The 17,928-nt window shown below is 39.7% G+C and overlaps 1 protein-coding gene across 1 annotated transcript in view; it reads left to right on the top strand.

Annotated features, from left to right (window-relative positions):
- The first annotated feature begins 1,825 nt into the window (after positions 1 to 1,825).
- The window catches only part of ZNF280D (zinc finger protein 280D), a 54,044-nt gene continuing 37,941 nt past the window's right edge, over positions 1,826 to 17,928 (top strand). The window contains exons 1-4 of the mRNA XM_074156637.1: positions 1,826 to 2,063; positions 7,229 to 7,377; positions 11,081 to 11,146; positions 11,254 to 11,612. Coding sequence (XP_074012738.1) covers positions 7,236 to 7,377; positions 11,081 to 11,146; positions 11,254 to 11,612 — 567 coding nt within the window. The 5' untranslated portion in view covers positions 1,826 to 2,063; positions 7,229 to 7,235. The remainder of the gene's footprint in view (positions 2,064 to 7,228; positions 7,378 to 11,080; positions 11,147 to 11,253; positions 11,613 to 17,928) is intronic.

Here is a 17,928-nt window from a genome sequence, read left to right as displayed (position 1 = left end):
CTTTCCCATTATCTATCTGCTAAGCTTAGACAAGATGCCTGTCTATAATACTGAGGGACCCTTGGAAAGAATTATTTTTTTTGTAATTATGGGGGCTATTTACTATCCTTCATTAATTTGTGAGTTTCAAAGATGTGAACATTTATTAATTCTCACTTGGTAAACTTGGTTTGCTCCTATGGATTTGCAGGAAGATGCAAAAACATGATGTTCAAACATATTTGTCCAAGGTCTTAGGGAGGAATCTTTCAGAACAGACACTATGCAATTGTGCACCTTCAGAATGCACAAATTTAATAAATTAAATGTGCAGAGTTGATCTTAATTCTGCTATTTCACACTTTTCAATGTTTTACCTTGTGATCTTAATATTGTCTTTGTATTTATCTTGCTTTAGAAAGAACACAAACACCTGCAATGACTTCTCAGCAGGTAAATGAGTAGTTGAAAATATATGTTTCAAGTAACTGGACTAATACCTCCCTCTTCCCCGTCATTTCTGTCTAAAATAAGTTTCCCTCTCTAGCTCCTATTCTTTTTCTCCATTTTCTGCCAAATATCAAGAGTCTGTCTTTCTTTTTTTCTCCTACTTTGGCAGGATGGTATAGTTTAATAATTGCTTAATTACTAAACTGTAATAACCAAATGATTTAATGGCATAATCACTAAGCAGCAATTATTTAATTACTAATGTTGTTTAGTTTTTTTTTTCACTTCTCCGAGGTTCCAAAGTACTTTGAAAGCATTTAGAGGATCAAAATCACTATTTCAAGATAATAGTGAAAAAGAACAGAATATTTTCCAGACTAAATATTATAGTCAAATCTTCAGAGCTTAAGTTCACAAGGAAGCAGGACACTAGTTATTCTTCTGAAAAATACCTGTATTTGAGAGAGAATTTACACTAAATAGAGGATGTCTGAAGGCAGCTATGGCAGATGTCACCAACAGTAAGTTACGAGAAGTACGGGATGAAAAAGTTAAAGATACACAGATTACATTTGGTTTAAGTACTTTCCCATTATTTACCTTCAAAATTCACCAGAAATATTTTCATATTTTACTAAAGGAAGAATCACACTTCCTTTTTTTTTAAATTGGAATGGACAGTAAAACTGAGGAAAAAAAATATCTAAACTTGGGAGCACTCTTAAGACAGATGTTGGCCAGAGTGAGAGAGCACTACAGACAAAAAAGCATGAGAAAAATTGAATTTCTTAGTCACCTTTTGATAGGGAGATTTTCATATGCAAATTCTGAGGTGAGTGAAAACACAGGTACCGTGCACTGTTCTCGCTAGCGACCGTGCCTTCACTGCCCAGTTAAAGCCTTGTCAGTTAAAGCACCCTCAAAATAAAGTTTTTCCTCATGTTGAGATGGAATCTCCTGTGTAAAAAAAAATTTTATTGTCCACTGGTTCCACCAACTTACTCTGCATTATATTCTCAGCTATTTGTATTTAATGTTAACTTTGGGTAGAGCTTTCCCCAGCTTTTGTTTGGCCACAGGGCTGTGTGGAGTTACCGCTGCCTGTGACGGACTGTACCACCAGGGACAGCCCTGATCCCCCTGTCGCGGCCTACCGAGAGCTGTGCCCGCCATCCCTGCACGCCGGCCTAACAGCAGCGCTGGCTCCGTGGCCAACTAGGCCTACTCACGGGGCACCGCTGCAGTAGAAGTCGCCGGCAGCTCCTCTCCGGGCCCGCCACGGACCAGGCCCCGCCGGCCCTCGCTGATGGGTCGCGAGGCGGGCGGGCGCGCGCGGGGTGTGAGGCCCGGCACATGGCGCGCGGCCCCGCCCCCGGCGCGGCCCCGCCCCGCGGCCGCCGGGAAGCAAGCGCCGCTGTGGGGCTGACCCGCACTCTACCCGGCAGGCAGCGCGCCGGGCAGCCATCCCCGCCCGCCTCCTTCCCTCGCCGGCGGCTGAGGTGGGGCGCCGCGGTCCGGCGATGTGAGGCGCCTCCGCCAGCGCGGCTGCCTCCCATCCCCCCACCGCGCCAGCCCAGGAGGAAGGGAGCGGGGCGGCCTGCCCGTCACCGACGCCTCTCTGGACGCGCAGCACGGTAAGTCTGCCCGTTTCTTCCCCTCGGCCCTCCCTGCCGCCTCCCCGGGAGGAGGGAGCCGCCGCTCAGCGGCGGGTGGGCCGCGGGGGGATTGTCGCCTGTGAGACCGACGCCATCTTAGGTCGGAGCGCGGCCTTGCCCCCTCTCCTCCCCCCGCCGCGTCTGTGGAGCGGGGACCCCACGCCGTGAGGGCTCCCTCGGGCCGCCCGTGGGGCCCCGCTGGGAACCGGGGGGTTCTGCCCATAGGGGCGTCCCGGATAGGGCTCGCTCCGCCCTGTCTCCACCATCCATGGGCCGGTCGCGGTCAGGGCTCCCCGGCCATTGGCAGCGGATGCTGCCGGGCCTCCTCCCCTCCCGGCGTGGCTGTGGTATGTGGGCCTCGTCCAAAGCCGAACCTGCAGCCGGAGCCGAGTGCTTGCGGTCACCCGGCGCTGGGGAGGCTGGAGGCGGGGCGGTGGGGCTGCGCCGGGGACGGCGGCGCCGCGGGCGGAGCGGCGGCGGCTGCTGGGCCGCCCGCGGGGACTTGGCTGCTTCACGCCGCCTCGCACCCCGGCGGCCCGGGGGTGTGAGCTCTTCAGCGGCCCGCGAAGGCAGTGTCGGCCCGCCCGAGGCGGAGCTTGTACCATCTCACGGCAGAGAGGGCAGCGTTGGCTGGTGCAGTTTGGTTTTGAGGGATGCTGGTTTCTACTTTGACGCTTCTAAAACTTTGAGGTTCAGTTTCAGCTCGGTCATCGTTTTTTCGCTGCTGAAACAAACGCAGCAGTCGATTAAAAGCACAATTGCGCACAGTCCTGATAAAGCTGTGGATTGCACTCTCTTCTACAACTAATATGATACAAAATTATGTGCTTGTATGGGAAGTTGTCTGAAAAATACAACGTGGGTGCTCACCCCATGGTCTGTGTTGTAAATAATGTAACTTTCCTGTTCATTTGAAGTACAGCTGTTAAACTGGAGGGAAAAAAAAATTAATAATTCACTGATAATACCATTATGGTAAGATGACAAACTTTCTGGTTAATGTAAATGTCCTCATTCTATAAGTGATTTCATATTGGTGATTTGGTTCCGTTTATTTTAAGCCAATCCAAAGAAGTAATGAGTATTGGAAAGCTCACTTTACCTTAAGAATGGAACAGGTGAATTGCACCTAAAGTAACACATGGGTTTTCAGTAATTCTAAATCATATTGCAGCTGCATTTGCCATGATTTTCTATAGTATTGATTTGCCTGCATCTTTTAAGGTGCCTCTGCAGATCACTTTCTGCTCTTTTCACTACAGCTGTTACATTTGTGTTACATTTACTAATGTTTGTATCACTTTTGTTTATATGAGTGCCTTTATATCCTAACAGTAAAAAGAGCAGGTTATAAATACAACTGGCCTTTAATAAAGTTAGGTATCTTTAAATGTAATTGCCATGTCCGAACTAGTGCTTTTAAAACGCTTGTTTCATCAGAAGCTTATTGCTCTTCAGATCAACTTTTTTTTCTGTCTTATATCAGGTTTTTAGTTCATTGCTTGTTTAATAACTATTACAGTGTTTCATGGACTTCTGTCTTTGCAGGCTGTTTATTATCTGGACCTGCCTAATGAACTTTCATGACTAGCCTTAGCTTTTGTGGGGCAGTTGCCTTTTAAAGCGATATCTTGACATATCTAAATATCTAATGATATTTTTTTAATGTTTTAAAGAACTTGTTCAGAATTTTGACACTTTTTATCCTAGAGCAATGGTTTAAACACTTTCTTTGATTATGTACATAGAGCATTTCATTGGAGTTTTGGACCTCTCAGATGTATGGACTACTTTTAAAGAGATGTGTGTATGAATGTGTATATATGTTTATACATATTTTAAAATGAGGACAATAAAGTCTATTGTAAAGAAGTTTACCTTTCTTTTACTGGCATCTGCATCTCCACTGGGAAATATTTTGGGAGAGTCGGGGAAGGGTTCACTGTTGCTTTTGGCTTTGAGAGCAACCACTAGCAGGATTCCTGGAATGCATTTTCTGCATTAATGTAGTTAAAGAAGCTGAAGACTTGGAAGCTAGTTGTACTCTAAAAATGGATCTAGATGTTTCCTTTGGCAATGGAGACCACTTGAGCAGGTCCTGCACACCACCTGTAATCAAATCCTTTCCCCCGTACTGCAACTTTGATTGCTCAGGCCACCCTTTTTTTTTACCTCTCTGTTGTGCGGGTAAAACTGTTAGTGGGCCAGGCTATTTTTAACCTGCACTGGTTCGCGTCATAGTCCCATGAAAAGTTGTACTAGCACAACTGAGGGAACAGTGCAAGAGCAGGGTGGGAACTCATTAGGCTGGCTTTGTTTCCAGGAAAAAAGTCAGTGAAAGCTTGACTTCAAGTCATAGCATTGAAATAAAAATAGATTAAAAGATCTGAAATAATCTTGATACTTGTCTTTTGAAAGCTGCTATACATTTGGAGTCACCTTTTGAGAATACCTTAATATGTACATCCTGATTCATGAATGAAACATCCATAAGAGATACCACCAGTTGGTGTAACTTTCTAAAAGTCCATGCCTATGTTATCAAATTACTTTAAACTGTATAAAAAAAAAAAAAAAAAACCACAAAACCAGCGCATTATAGTGTAGCTGAGATTTTTGCATATATCTTGTTAGAATTCTGCTTGTGTTTATTTTGTGGTTTTAATATAAATTACATGTGCTCTCATTTGCTTTGATTACTTTTTTCCCTGAGGTCAAATAAACCTTTTTTTTTTTTTTTTTAAATTAAAAAAAAACCCAAACCCTCGTGTTTATGTTGTCAGTTCCATGTAAAAGGTCTCTGAAAATAGTCTTTCACTTTGCCTTGGAATCTAATAAATTTTGCTTCTGTGTTAGTAAAGAAAAGGCATTCTAAAGAACATCCTTCTACAGAGGAGAGTCAGGATTGATTCTCTTTTCAAGATCTGGCATATGGCCCGTATTGTCTCTATCAAGTGGAAGTAGGCTTCATGCGCTTCCTCTTTTCCTGTGACAATTTAGTTTAATGACGTATTCTCTTCTTTTCTAGCATCATGTTTAACTTCAGCACCCTAAGCTGAGGGAGGGAGGAAGAAAGGAGTATAGCTTTGCTACTATATCCCCAAGACTTTGCATGTAACACCAGCAGCCCCATTCTCATGCACTTTAATGAAAGTAGGGGCACGATTCTATCTGCTCCCCTGTGGTAAGCAGGGGACTATTATAGACTAATTATTTCCACAGTCCATCACCAAATCTAGCAGCTCATTACTCCTATTCTGAAATTGTCTTCTCTTATTAAATATTAGGCAGTTTCTCACTGTGTCTGTGCTGAAGGCTTCCGTTTCAAACACTGTTGATAGATGATGAGTATTCTTAATTTTGCGTAACTATACTTTCAAAAAAGAAATCTGGCTCAGTGTTTAATATATATATTGCTTTTGAAATATTTTTGGAATAGAGAAAATAATGGGCAGTTGTACAGAAAAACGTGTTGAATAAACACCCTCTTCATATTACAAGATAAATAATTTAGTTTAGGAAATGGCAGTTTATGACTATGAATGAAATCTTGATTTTGTTGCCTTGTGTATAAGGTTTGATAGGCTTTAGTAACACAATTGTATACAGTGGTGCTGGTCTGATGCCCTGGCTATTAAATTTAGGGGATTAAACTGCCTGTATAATCTCTGTATAATAGTGGGAAGCCAAACTTCCTTAACAAGTTTGTTTTGTCAGGTAAGTGTTGCGTCAGCACAAGAATGAGAGAAGCGTTGGTAATGTTTTTTTGTTGGCAGTGGCCTGGTAATAAGACGTGAAACTTGCTTATATTGATTGTGGCCTTCATGAAGGGAACTGTTGCTTGAATATTCTTTGGTTTTTTGTCCAAGCAGTCCAATGATGAATTGAATTTCGTATACTTAACTGCTTGTTTATTTCAAGGAATTCCTGTATTGGCTGGAGTTACTATTTGGTTCCTCATGTGAAACTATATTGCTTCCCCTCTGTTTTACTAAAAAATCAAGTCATTGAATTTTATGAAATGTCTTAGGCAAAGAAAACACTGGTTATTGCTGAGGCAGCCCTGTGGTTTTTATGAAATTACTGGTCTTACTACAAATTAAATTATTGGTAGCATGTGTAAAGAAATAGAAAAGTTTCTTATTTACTGTATTGTTTGGAAATACTTTCAAGATCATGTTAGAGGATATGAAAAGAAAGAGGAAAACTTCATTAGCCATCACGGTTTCTTTAAAAAGTGAGTAACACTAGTTGTGAGTAGAAATGCTGATCGTAATTTGGTTAATTCCAAAAGCTACATATTTTCGTTACGATTTTCATACATGATGTTTTTTCCTTACTGCAAGAGCAAGTTTCCAAGGGCAAGGGACTCAGTCTAATGAGACCTATGCAAAATTTTTATCAAGTCCTAATTGATTATGGAAACACTATGCGATGTGTTGTGGGTTAGTTTGGGGGTTTTGTTGTTCTGGGTTTTTTTGTTTGAGGGGGTTTTGTGGGTGGATTGGTTTTTGTTGTGTGGGTTTTGTGGAATTTTGTTTTGGTTTTGTTGGGTTTTAAAGAAAATGTGACTATATGGGAAGGCCTGGCAAAATCTTACAAAATGTGTGGGGTGGTGGTAGGTTGTGGGTTTGGGTGGGGTTTTATTTGGTTTGGTTTGAGTTTTTTAGATGCATAGAAAGTAAAGCTGTAGCTAGTGTTGCTGTAACTCAGTTATGCCAGGTATATTACGTGCTTCATAGTAGAGTCTTCACATTTCTTTTGAATAACTTACCTGTAAGAGGAGTGGGGGTTTTTTAAGATACCTTTCACTGTGGTGTCAGAGGATTCCTCTGGTACTTACTGGTGGATTATACAAAAATAGTTTAATTATGTGAAGGATATCTTCAGTTTTTTCTCATGTTTAATAGCAAAGATGAGAATTCAAATAATTTATCAGAAAGGTGATGTGGTGTCGATCTGAAGATCTTGTATATCAGATCAGGTTCAACCTGTACAGACTATGGTGGGAGGGTGGGGTGGGGAGGGGAGACTGTTCTATGGGAATTATCATGAAGCGCAGTAATCTTTACTGAACAATGAAATATTTGTTTCATGAAAGTACCAAATGTTTTGGTATGTGTGTTTTATTTTTTACTGTCTAGTCTCAAGATGGCAGAATTATTTATGGAATGTGAAGAAGAAGAGTTAGAACCATGGCAAAAGAGAGTGAAAGAAGTGGAAGAAGATGATGATGATGATGATGAGCCCATCTTTGTTGGGGAAATCTCAAGCTCGAAGCCAGCTAGTACATGTAAGATAACCTTTTCCATAATTTAAAACAGATATTTCAAGGAGTAACGTTTTAAACTTACTTTGAAAATATAGACATTTTCACAGTAAGACCTAAGAAATTCTACATCTTAAAGCTGTTCTGTAGTTTGCTGTCATACTGAAAATTGGAATTCTTAAATTCTGTCCTAAAACCAAGGTTATGCATAGCTCTGACCTTTAAGTCTCAAGTCAAAACAAGGACGTTTGAAGGTTTTAGCATTAACAATATGGTTAAAAATCAAATATGCTGAAACCATGCATGTAATTGCTCTTAATGTAGTTGATAATTAGTTAGATACTTGAAGTGTTTCCCTGCTAAAGTAATGTGCATTAATTTAAGTCTTCATGTTACAATCCCTTTTTTTTCTCCACCCCACATTTCATGTGTTGGTGGACATCATTCTGACAAAACCAAGGTAACTGTCTTAAGCACAATCAGGAGAAGTGATTAATGTGAAAATAGTAGAAGCCTCTTTGTTAAGTAAGAGATTTTTATTAATATACTCATTCATCCCCTGTAAAATAAAGAGATTTTTCATCAAGTTCTGTAGTTTTCTCCTAATGCAGGTAGTGCAGGGAGTGAGGTTAGGTGGTTGTGATGACAGCAGATGTCAGGATTCCATGTTTGTCCTGTGCTTGGGCTGTGGCAGGTAAGTAAAGGAGAATATTTTTGTTACTTAAATTGATTTTAGTAATGAAACGTCTTGATTTCTATATGCAGGGATTTTGTAGTCAGTTGTTAAGAGGTTTGACCTAAGATTTCTCTAGCTGTTGAAAACATGAGACTTTGGTGAGGTTTACTGCTTTCAGTTTCCTCCTCATCTCTGCTGTGCTCGTATCCAAGATTTCCATAGTCATTTTCTGAAGGCTTATAGCTTGCAGTGAAGAATCTCAAGACAAAATGTGAAATGAGACTCTGTCACACTCTGGTGCATGGAGTTTAGAGCTATTATTAGCTGTTCAGTCACTTTAGTTCACAGTAGTTTCATCTTCCATCTGAATTCTATTTTACTTTGTTACTTGCTGGGATAGTAAGTCTAGTGTTCCTTACGCTAGCTTAAAAAAGTGGAAAATTATGTTTTAAATAGTAAAGAAATACTCTTTAGGGTTAATTTTTTTTTGAATATTTAAAAGTATTCAAGATCCTCTTGAAAATTTGAAGAATATCTTAAAATTACTCTAAAATTTTTGTGCAGTACAAACTTCCAGAAGGACTGAAAAATAGCCTTGCTGTTTTCTTGAAAGTCTAGAGACCTCTGGATTGTTGCTGGTCACTTGCAGTAGGTCATGGCATAGAACAACTATTAAGGCACTAGGCATATGTTGGAACAACAAATAAGCCAAGTTTCATGCAGTTGTTGTAGGTTCAAGATTTTTTTGTAGTCATAAAGGATGGAAATATTTCAGGTAAAAACTCTAATTTTGATATGATTCTGCAACTTCAAGAACTTCGGTAAGAGACAGACTTACAATGTATGTATCTTACTCTAGTGCTGTCCGTACTCAGTCCTGACACCAGTAAAATCACTTATGGTATAACTTTTTACTTTATCTCTTTTCCTTCCCTTTCCTCAACTTTCCTCTTTGTAATCTTCTACTTCGCTATCAAAAACAGCTATGGAAGAATGACCTCAGTTGTTCTCTGGTTTGTAAGTAGCACTACCTGGCAGTAGTCAGGCTTCAGTTTGTTATTGGTGATAGGTAAGACACAGTGGACTCAATTTTGCTTATCACTGCTGTTTGGTTTTTACCTGAGAAAATTCCTGTCTGATCAGATGAAAAATTCTTAATTTTTCTGAAAGGTATATTTTCTACAATACATAGCAAATTTTTTTAACCTTTTCATGACAATGCAGCTATCAGTTTTTATACAGACTGGTGTGGAAACTTGCGAGAGATAGTTAAAAACCTAGCTTTGACTTGCTGGTACAGTGTCATGTACAAAGTGTCTCTTCTGACCTACTGGAGGATTACTTTGAGATGAAAAGTAATTCGAACTTTGCCTTTACCATTTCCCGCGACTGCTCATTTTTCCCGCAGTTACTGCTCATTTTTCTTGCTTCCTTTTTCATAATGATACAAACCTGTGATTTGTTGCTACTTCAAAATGTTATGCTGCATGTTAGCTTTCTTACACTTCAGTGCTGTTTTACCTAAACAGGGCAAATAATGCTTTGATGGGAGTGGGGAAAGGGCACATCAAGTCAATGAAGCATCAGTGGAGTCATGTAAATCTAGTTTATAATTTCAAATCACTGGCTTCCTGAAGTGTTCTTTTTAAAAATGGTAAAATCTGCCTTTGTGTTTTAGGATGTGAACTGTGTGCACATCTGACTGTCTGAAGCTTAATATGCTTTCTGAGACATAACTTTAGAATAGCTTTTTTTCTTGTAGGTAGATGAGGGCTTTAGTTTCATTTCACTCTGGAATTCAAATGTAAGGTATGGCTTTATTAACAAACACAAAGTATGTATCCAGCTAAATTCTTGCTTATAGTTAGTGTTGTGTTGACGTAAAAATAGTATTACTATTACAGAATGAAATTTCATCATATGTTAAAAAATGCAAACCTGTTTGGATCTGTTGGTTGCAGCTGCTTTTTTATTAGTATGATCTAAATGCAGGTGACAGGTTGAAAGCTGTGATCTTTTGAGCTCTATTGCTTTTAGATTTATTTGTCAACCTGAGTAGTGTATACTAGTGAGCCATTGCTGGTGGAAACAGCCTTAAGGTTGTTAAACACAGTATGTAGATACTCTAAGATCTGTTGTTTGAGATCCTGATGTAATTTGACCCTGGTTTGAGAATGTACATTACATGTTGGTTAGATATTGAAGACTCTTATCTAATTTCATATGCATATTTTCACATGTCAGAGCAAGAAACTTGACAGCAACACTAATGGAATTGAGAATCTGGCAGTAGAAAAATATTTTGACTTGTTGAATATATTTGTAACACTCTGGAATGATCAGAAACTCCAGATTAAGACATAAAACGTTGGGGAATGTTGTTGGCATTAGTTAGGGAGTAAACATCAAATCTAAGAAATTCCATGTGTTTCTAATGAGCTAGAATGCTGGTCGTAGACTACCACATAGGATACGTAAGAAAATCGGTTCTCTTGTAATGCGTTTCCAAGACAACTCTGTTGATTGCTGATCTGTTGATTTTTCTTTCACATTGGAAAATGGAGATCATGAAGTCTGAAAACAAGTTTGTAAGTGCTGTATCTTCCTGTGATACAGAAACAAATTGTGTAGTTACTGGTTTAGAGAAAATGTTTCCCTTATTGTAGAGCAGTTCTAGTATTTGGGGAAATTACTATGTATACGAGAAACAGAAGTGAATAAATGCATTATAATCAGCAAAGCTAAGTATTTATGAAATGTTCTCTTTTTTTTTTGTTTGCACTCTTATTTGTGTGTTAGTCTATCTCCAAGAAAATAAAAACTGAGATTCTTAGGTGAACTAGCTTAACCTAAGAGAAGAGCAGTAGAAGAACATATCTTATTTGTACAAATGATGCTTTGTTTTGCCACGTATTTATTTTAGACATAATATTCTAATCTATAAGTAAAATCCTAATTGGCTTAATTAGTGGATATGAATGCTATTTTTGATTTGAAAAGCAATTAAGCTGTTAATTTAACTGCAATTAAGATAAATGTAACTTTTGACAGATATATTGAACAGAGTCAACCTCAGCTCATCACGAAGGGCGATACAGAATGGTGCACCCAGTAGAGGTACTTTATTGTCCTAATATGGTAATTAAAACCAAAAAATCCACAACACTTATGAAACATCTGTCTGCAATATTATATAAAGATAACTTTGGAATCCTTTGTAACAGGTACAGTTGCTACATTCAAGCCTGACAGTCACCATTATGCGACACCTGTCTCCAGCCCCAGTGCCATGCCTGTTTCAGCAGTCTTTCAGTCTGTATCCAGACCTACAACTAGTGCTGTGGCAGTTCAGCCATTGTCTGTACCAGTGAATGTTTCAGGAACTTCACAAACGCTGCAGAGACCAGTTGCTGGATGTTTATCAACACAGCAGATGCCTGGGTCAGGTTCTGGAATATCACAGCCTGTTAGCGTTCCAGTGACGACACAGCCAGTATCAAGAAGTATCACAGTTCCTGTAGTGGCTCAACCTGTATCCAGGCCAGTGACTACTGTAACAGCACAGCCTGTAATACTCAATCAGGTAAATTTTTATTCCCTTAAACTGTAAAATACTCAGGTGGGATTGCTTTTGAATAAATTAATGAGGAACATACTGACTCAATCTAGTAATTTGAAGACCTGGACTAGATTATAGACATTCATTATAGGCATTATATAAACTGTGAGGATTCTAGGACCATAACCTTGCACTGGTGAATTAAAATAAATATTTGAAAATATTGATTTGCAAGACTCAAAGATGGTAGCTTTAGTAACAGTGGAATTACATTAAATGAAAATCTTAGGCATAAGAAAAATTAGTACTGTTTAGATTATCTTGTTTAGGTTGTGTGGAGAAATGATGGAAATTCTCATTCTCGAAATGTTTCAGATTTCTGTGCTCAGAGATGGATCCTCTGTATTGATAAATTAATTTCATTTTTAAGTAGCTTGCATTTGGTGTTTAAAGTAACTTTGTGGTTTTCCCACCCGATTTTTACAGTGCCTCTTGGGATTTTTGCTTCTTTAGAGAATGCTGTAGTTGTAGCTCCCTAGGTGTTTTTGCTTTTTGGTTCACGTGTCAGTTGTAGTGAAACAGTAGTATCATAAGGAGGACTTAAGGAACCAAAAGTTGCAGGGTCAGTAGACGAAACAATCCAGCAGCATACTTGTTTTGTTTGAAAAGCACAAGGGAATTATGCACAGAGATCACATATTATAGATCTTCCTGGATTGCCACAGAACCTCAGAATGATAGCTTTAGGGAGTCAAATTAGATGCTGGTTTTTATTGCCTTAGCTGTTGGACATTTGTGAAAGAATGAAGATGAAAATTCATTGTTGTATGAGATAAACTATGATGTGATACCTTTATTGAAAATAATTTTAGCTGGAACTGTTTAGACAATGTGTTCTGCCTATAATATTAGCTACTACTGTAAGGTAAAATGAAGTCTGACAGTAGGCACCATCTCCATCATCCATGCAAATATATACACCTGCAGTTGTCCCAGCTGTCAGTCTTTTTGTGTAAATAAAAATCATGCAACCTAATGTATTCTGCTTTTGTTGAGCGGGGGTGTCAGTCTGAATGAACATAGTTAATGAGGCCATTAAAGCATGAGAATTAGATGTTCTTCTCAAGACTTGTGGCTAAATCATTGCCAATGATTGATTATATCTTAAGAAAAACAATGCAATGGAATCATTGCCTATCCACTGGGTAGCTGAATCCCTGGCAGGTTCATTAGGAAAGAAGGTGTACTTTCCAATTTTGAGTCTTCAGCAGCTGAGCGATAGTTTGCAGAGAGAAATAATAGGCATGACTGGTGAAGCAGGTTAGCTAAATCAGTCACTGTATCTAAAAGGCCTGAAAAGTGATATAATCAAAAGTCCGAATATTAGTATAATATCTGTATTGCCTCTGGAGTCCTCTTAAATCTGTCTTTATTAAGCAGGACAGTTTAATACAGAAATGTCTGCTACTTCACATAATGTATACATGTATGTCAAGTCTGTGAATTTTATTTTTATAAATGTTTACTTATGACATAGTATGCTTTATTAAATCCTTCAAAGGAGTACTAGGATGTCTTGCAGAATCTTAACTGCAAAAGGAAGCCCCTTCCTTTACTTCCCTCACCTGGATAAGCTCATTGTTCTAATAGGCAAAGCTGCCTCTACATTGTTTTTATTAGAAAACCTTAGAGTAAACAGACCTAGGAAAGCTTAACTTCTCCAAAAGGTACATGTAAGCCAGACGTAATTCCTTAAGACAGTGATTTCCTTTAAAGACACTATGCACACAGCACTTCTTTTTGTGAGAGTTCGTTCATCAAGTTTACTTTCAACAGGGGTGTCACAGATGAGACTTTAGTTAAGTTTTATAGTCTTACTTTGCCGAAATCTGCAGGTGGTTGTTCTTCCCAGGCAGAGTAGAGAAACGCCTATTTGAAGAAGTTGCAGCCTGAAATGTGACTTTAAAGATACACAGCATGGAAAAGGATCTCTAACCATGTATTAAGTCAATTATCTCTATTCCAAGTTAGACTGACATGCTTTAGAAAGTAATGCATCCTTTTCTGGGATATCCAATGTATAGGTATTCCACTGTTGAAATTATCATATATTATATGGGTTTTTTTACAGTGTTGACATTTTGATTACGGCTTTTGGTAGCTCTTAGCTTTTTCTAGCATATCCTAAATGTAACATCCTATTCTTTGGATGTTAAGAAATTCTTGAGTACCTTTAGGAAGTTTTTTCTGGGTTTTTTTCCTTGCTTAAGACATGCTGGAAGTGAATCTTCCATCTCTTCAACTTTTCTAAGTTCAGAATTGTATTTCCAATTTTAGCCTTATCTAGAATAATTTGTTTTCTTGATTTTTTTTGTATTGTTCCTGCCACTTGATTATGTTATACTTTTTATAGGGAAAGAGGCTTGTTTGTTGTGCTTTCTTTTTCTGAGGTACTATAGTTCAGCTTCTTGGGCAAAGTTCTGTGGTTCTTAATATCACTCCTGCCACATTATGTCGTTTGCTGTTCTTGGTGTCATATGTACACTATCTGTTTTTTGGTTCATGTCCTTGGTTTGAGTTGTCTTCATTCAAGAGCTCCTTAGGGTTTTTGGAGTTTTCCCCCCACCCTTTATCTAGTCTTTATTCCACTTGAGGCCACTGTTTTACGATGATGATTTTCTGCCTTGGGCTTTCTGTGACATTTTTGTTCACGCATTTTCTGTTTCTTCCTAACTTAATTATTCCTAAGTGGCAAGGGCTTCAAATAAGTTTTTCTGGGAAGTGCTTGACATTTGGATCTTCAGCTTCCAGATGTTGAAACTTGCCTTTGAAATTAAAATATTGTGATGTGAAGATGACTGCGAGGTGTGACTAGACACTGTGGCAGGACCCCTCTTTAGCTGAACATCCTTCAGAGTGCCTTTGCGTTCTTAATATGGTCCAATATTTTTTAATCTCAGGATGTCAAAGTATTTTCTGTGGGAACTGATTGCTTGCGATCATCAACTGTGTTGAAACACACATCTCCTCAATTTTGTAACATGTAGGTCTATAACTTACCTTTTGTCAATGTTTGGTATTCCAGTTTTATCACTGAAATACCCTTTTCCAGTCACGGGCTTGATTCACTGACTTCCTTTAAAAGTTTTTGTGTTCTTGTTACTGCACTACATTAATGCAGTTTGAGTTGAATTTGGCTTCAGTCGTACTGTTTACAGCAATTCTAATTCAGTCACAGCTACTGCTGTTGTATATGATAGCATAGGGCTATCTTCTTAATAAAAAATTTCTTAGCAGTGAAGATCTATAATTCAGCACTCGTAATGCTCTTCAGTAATCCCCAGACAATTCTGTCCACATCTGTCCTCTACTTAATAAGCACTTTACTTTGTCTGAGTGTGATTTAGGTTCCAGTTGTTCTGGTTAATTTTGGGAGAGCAAAGGTCCAATACCATGCCTTGCAATTCCTCTGTGTGGATTTGGTTACTAATTATGTTGGTTTCCACAGTTAGGAAACCTAGGATGCATAGTATGAACCCGATATTTTTGCTAGTCTCTTGGAAAACTAAAATGATGGTGGATTTTATTTTCTTCTTTTTCACTTGAACCTGAGGAGTTTAATTTATAAAGGTGTTGGGTTTTGCATTTCTGCATGTGAAAGCAGCTGTACATGTTAATTTGATGGGGTTTTTTCATTGAGGTGGTAAAGCTGGGGTTGTTTGGTGTGGTTTTTTTCTTTAAAATGTTTTGCTTTGGGAAGATTCTGGGTGGGTTTTTTTCTATATGGAAAATGGCAGAGCCAAATTGCATGGAAGGAATAGCTGTAAACAGAAGAGGACATTCTGAAGATTATGAGACTTTGAATTTCCAGGTTTTTTACTTTCTTACTCACCAGATGTTGAGTATATACTAGGGAGATGTACATATGCCATCAAAATACCCAGGCGATTATTTTGAAAAAAGTAAACATGTTAGCAGCACTTAAAACCAAACAAACCACAGAGTAGTTAAGCAGATTTTGTGTGCAGCTATTGTATGGGTTGTATATTAAGTGTAGGTCGTGTGCATAGTCCTTCACACTAAGATCCTTCTAGAGGCTTACCACCTGAGCATCAGTTGTGCTTGATGTGGGGTTTGCAGGTGAAGCAGCTTTGCCTGTGGCTAGTCTGAAACCATTGTTGCTCTTCATTATCATAGAATGGTTTGGGTTGGAAGGGACCTTAAAGATCATTGAGTTCCAACCCCCCTGCCATGGGCAGGGACACCTCGCACTAGACCAGGTTGCTCAAAGCCTGGCCTTGAACACCTCCAGGGATGGGGTATCCACAGCTTCTCTGGGCAGCCTCTTCCAGTGTCTCACCACCCTCACAGTAAAGAATTTTTTTCTAGTATCTAATCTAAATCTCCCCTCTTTGAATTTAAAACTATTACCCCTCGTCCTATCAAGGTATACGTTCCCTGATCAAGAGTCCCTCCCCATCTCTCCTGTAGGCCCCCTTCAGGTACTGGAAGGCAGTTATAAGGTCTCCCCAGAGCCTTCTCTTCTCCGGGCTGAACAATCCCAACTTTCTCAGCCTGTCTTCGTAGAAGAGGTGCTCTAGCCCTCTGATCATTTTCATGGCCCTCCGCTGGACCCGTTCCAACAGGTCCATGTCCTTCCTGTGTTGAGGGCTCCAAAGCTGGACACAGTACTCCAGGCGGGGTCTCATGAAAGCAGAGTAGAAGGTTAGATTCTCCTCCCTCAACTTGCTGGCCATGGTTCTTTTGATGCAGCCCAGAATGCGGGGTGCTTTCTGGGCTGCCAGTGCACACTGCTGGCTCATATTGAGCTTCTCATCCACGAGCACCCCCAAGTCCTTCTCCTCAGGGCTGCTCTCCAGCCATTCTCCACCCAACCTGTATTTGTGCTTGGGGTTGCCATGTCCTAGGTGCAGGACCCTGCACTTGGCTTGGTTGAACTTCATCAGGTTTGTACAGGCCCACCTCTCAAGCCTGTCCAGGTCCCTCTGGATGGCATCCCTTCCCTCCAGCATGTCAACCGTGCCACACAGCTTGGTGGTGTTGGCAGACTTGCTGAGGGTGCACTCTATCCCACTGTCCATGCCTCCAACAAAGATGTTAAACATCACTGGTCCCAGTACCGACCACTGAGGAACACCTCTCATCACTGGCTTCCACTTGGACATTGAACTGTTGACTGCAGCCCTTTGAGTGCAGCCATCCAGCCAGTTCCTTATCCACCCAGTGGTCCATCCATCAAATCCACGACTTTCCAGTTTATAGACCAGGATGTCATGTAGGACAGTGTCAAACGCTTTGCATAAGTCCAGGTAGATGACATCTGCTGCTCTGCCCCTGTCTACCAATGCTGTGGCAATATTGTGAAAGGCCACCAAATCTGTCAGGCATGATTTGCCCTTGGTGAAGCCATGTTGGCTGTCACCAGTCACCTCCTTATTTTCCATGTGCCTTAGCAGAGGTTCCAGGAGGATCTGCTCCATGATCTTGCCAGGCACAGAGGTGAGACTGACTGGCCTGTAGTTCCCCGGGTCTTCCTTTTTTTCCTTTTTTGAATATCGGGGTTATGTTTTCCATTTTCCAGGCAGTGGGAACTTCACCAGACTGCCATGACGTCTCAAATATACTGGAAAGCAGCTTAGCAACTTCATCCACTTAATTATCATTAAGGTCCTTCAGGATCTTCATTTAAGAGATGTACAACAAAAAGGCAGGATGGGGAGAAGCATCTTCCTTTTTGTTCAAATCTTTTCTGGTACTTAAAAGTCCTAAAATAGATTCTTACACCTGTATGTGTACTTGTGCACTTCTTCAGACTTCTTCCATCAAGTTTAGTCAACATGGTGGTAGATAAAAATTTGGTAACTTCCTTGGGGATGTTTTCAAATAAGTAGTACAATTGTGGATGGGAAGCATTTTGTGAGATTGATCTTTATAGCAAAATGTATTTTGGCCTTTGTCTCATGGATACGTAGTGCCATCAGTGCATGTGCATTGGGTGATTTTTTTAAAATTTTTTTTTTATTATTTTTAGGAAAATGGAGCTCCTCTTGTCAAGCTTTTTGTTTCACTGTACAGGTTGATGAAGTGTAACAGTTGAATTATTTCAAGGTAGAAAGATCAAGCGACAATGTTTTGCTGTTCATACCTTAATTTTGAAATTAAAGCTAACTCTATTACAAGGTTTTTCTTAAATCCTTATTGCTATATCTGAAAATATTTCATGTTCCTGATTGTTTGTGTTAGGATTAATGGCCTATTAAGATTTGAGCAGTGTTGATGAGTCTTGGAAAGTGTTTCTCCTACCTCACCCCCTAAACCT

Source organism: Numenius arquata, chromosome 11, assembly GCF_964106895.1.
Source record: "Numenius arquata chromosome 11, bNumArq3.hap1.1, whole genome shotgun sequence".
NCBI classification, from domain to species: domain Eukaryota; kingdom Metazoa; phylum Chordata; class Aves; order Charadriiformes; family Scolopacidae; genus Numenius; species Numenius arquata.
Note: the sequence above shows the minus strand (reverse complement) of the source record. Positions and strands in the feature narration are given on the sequence as shown.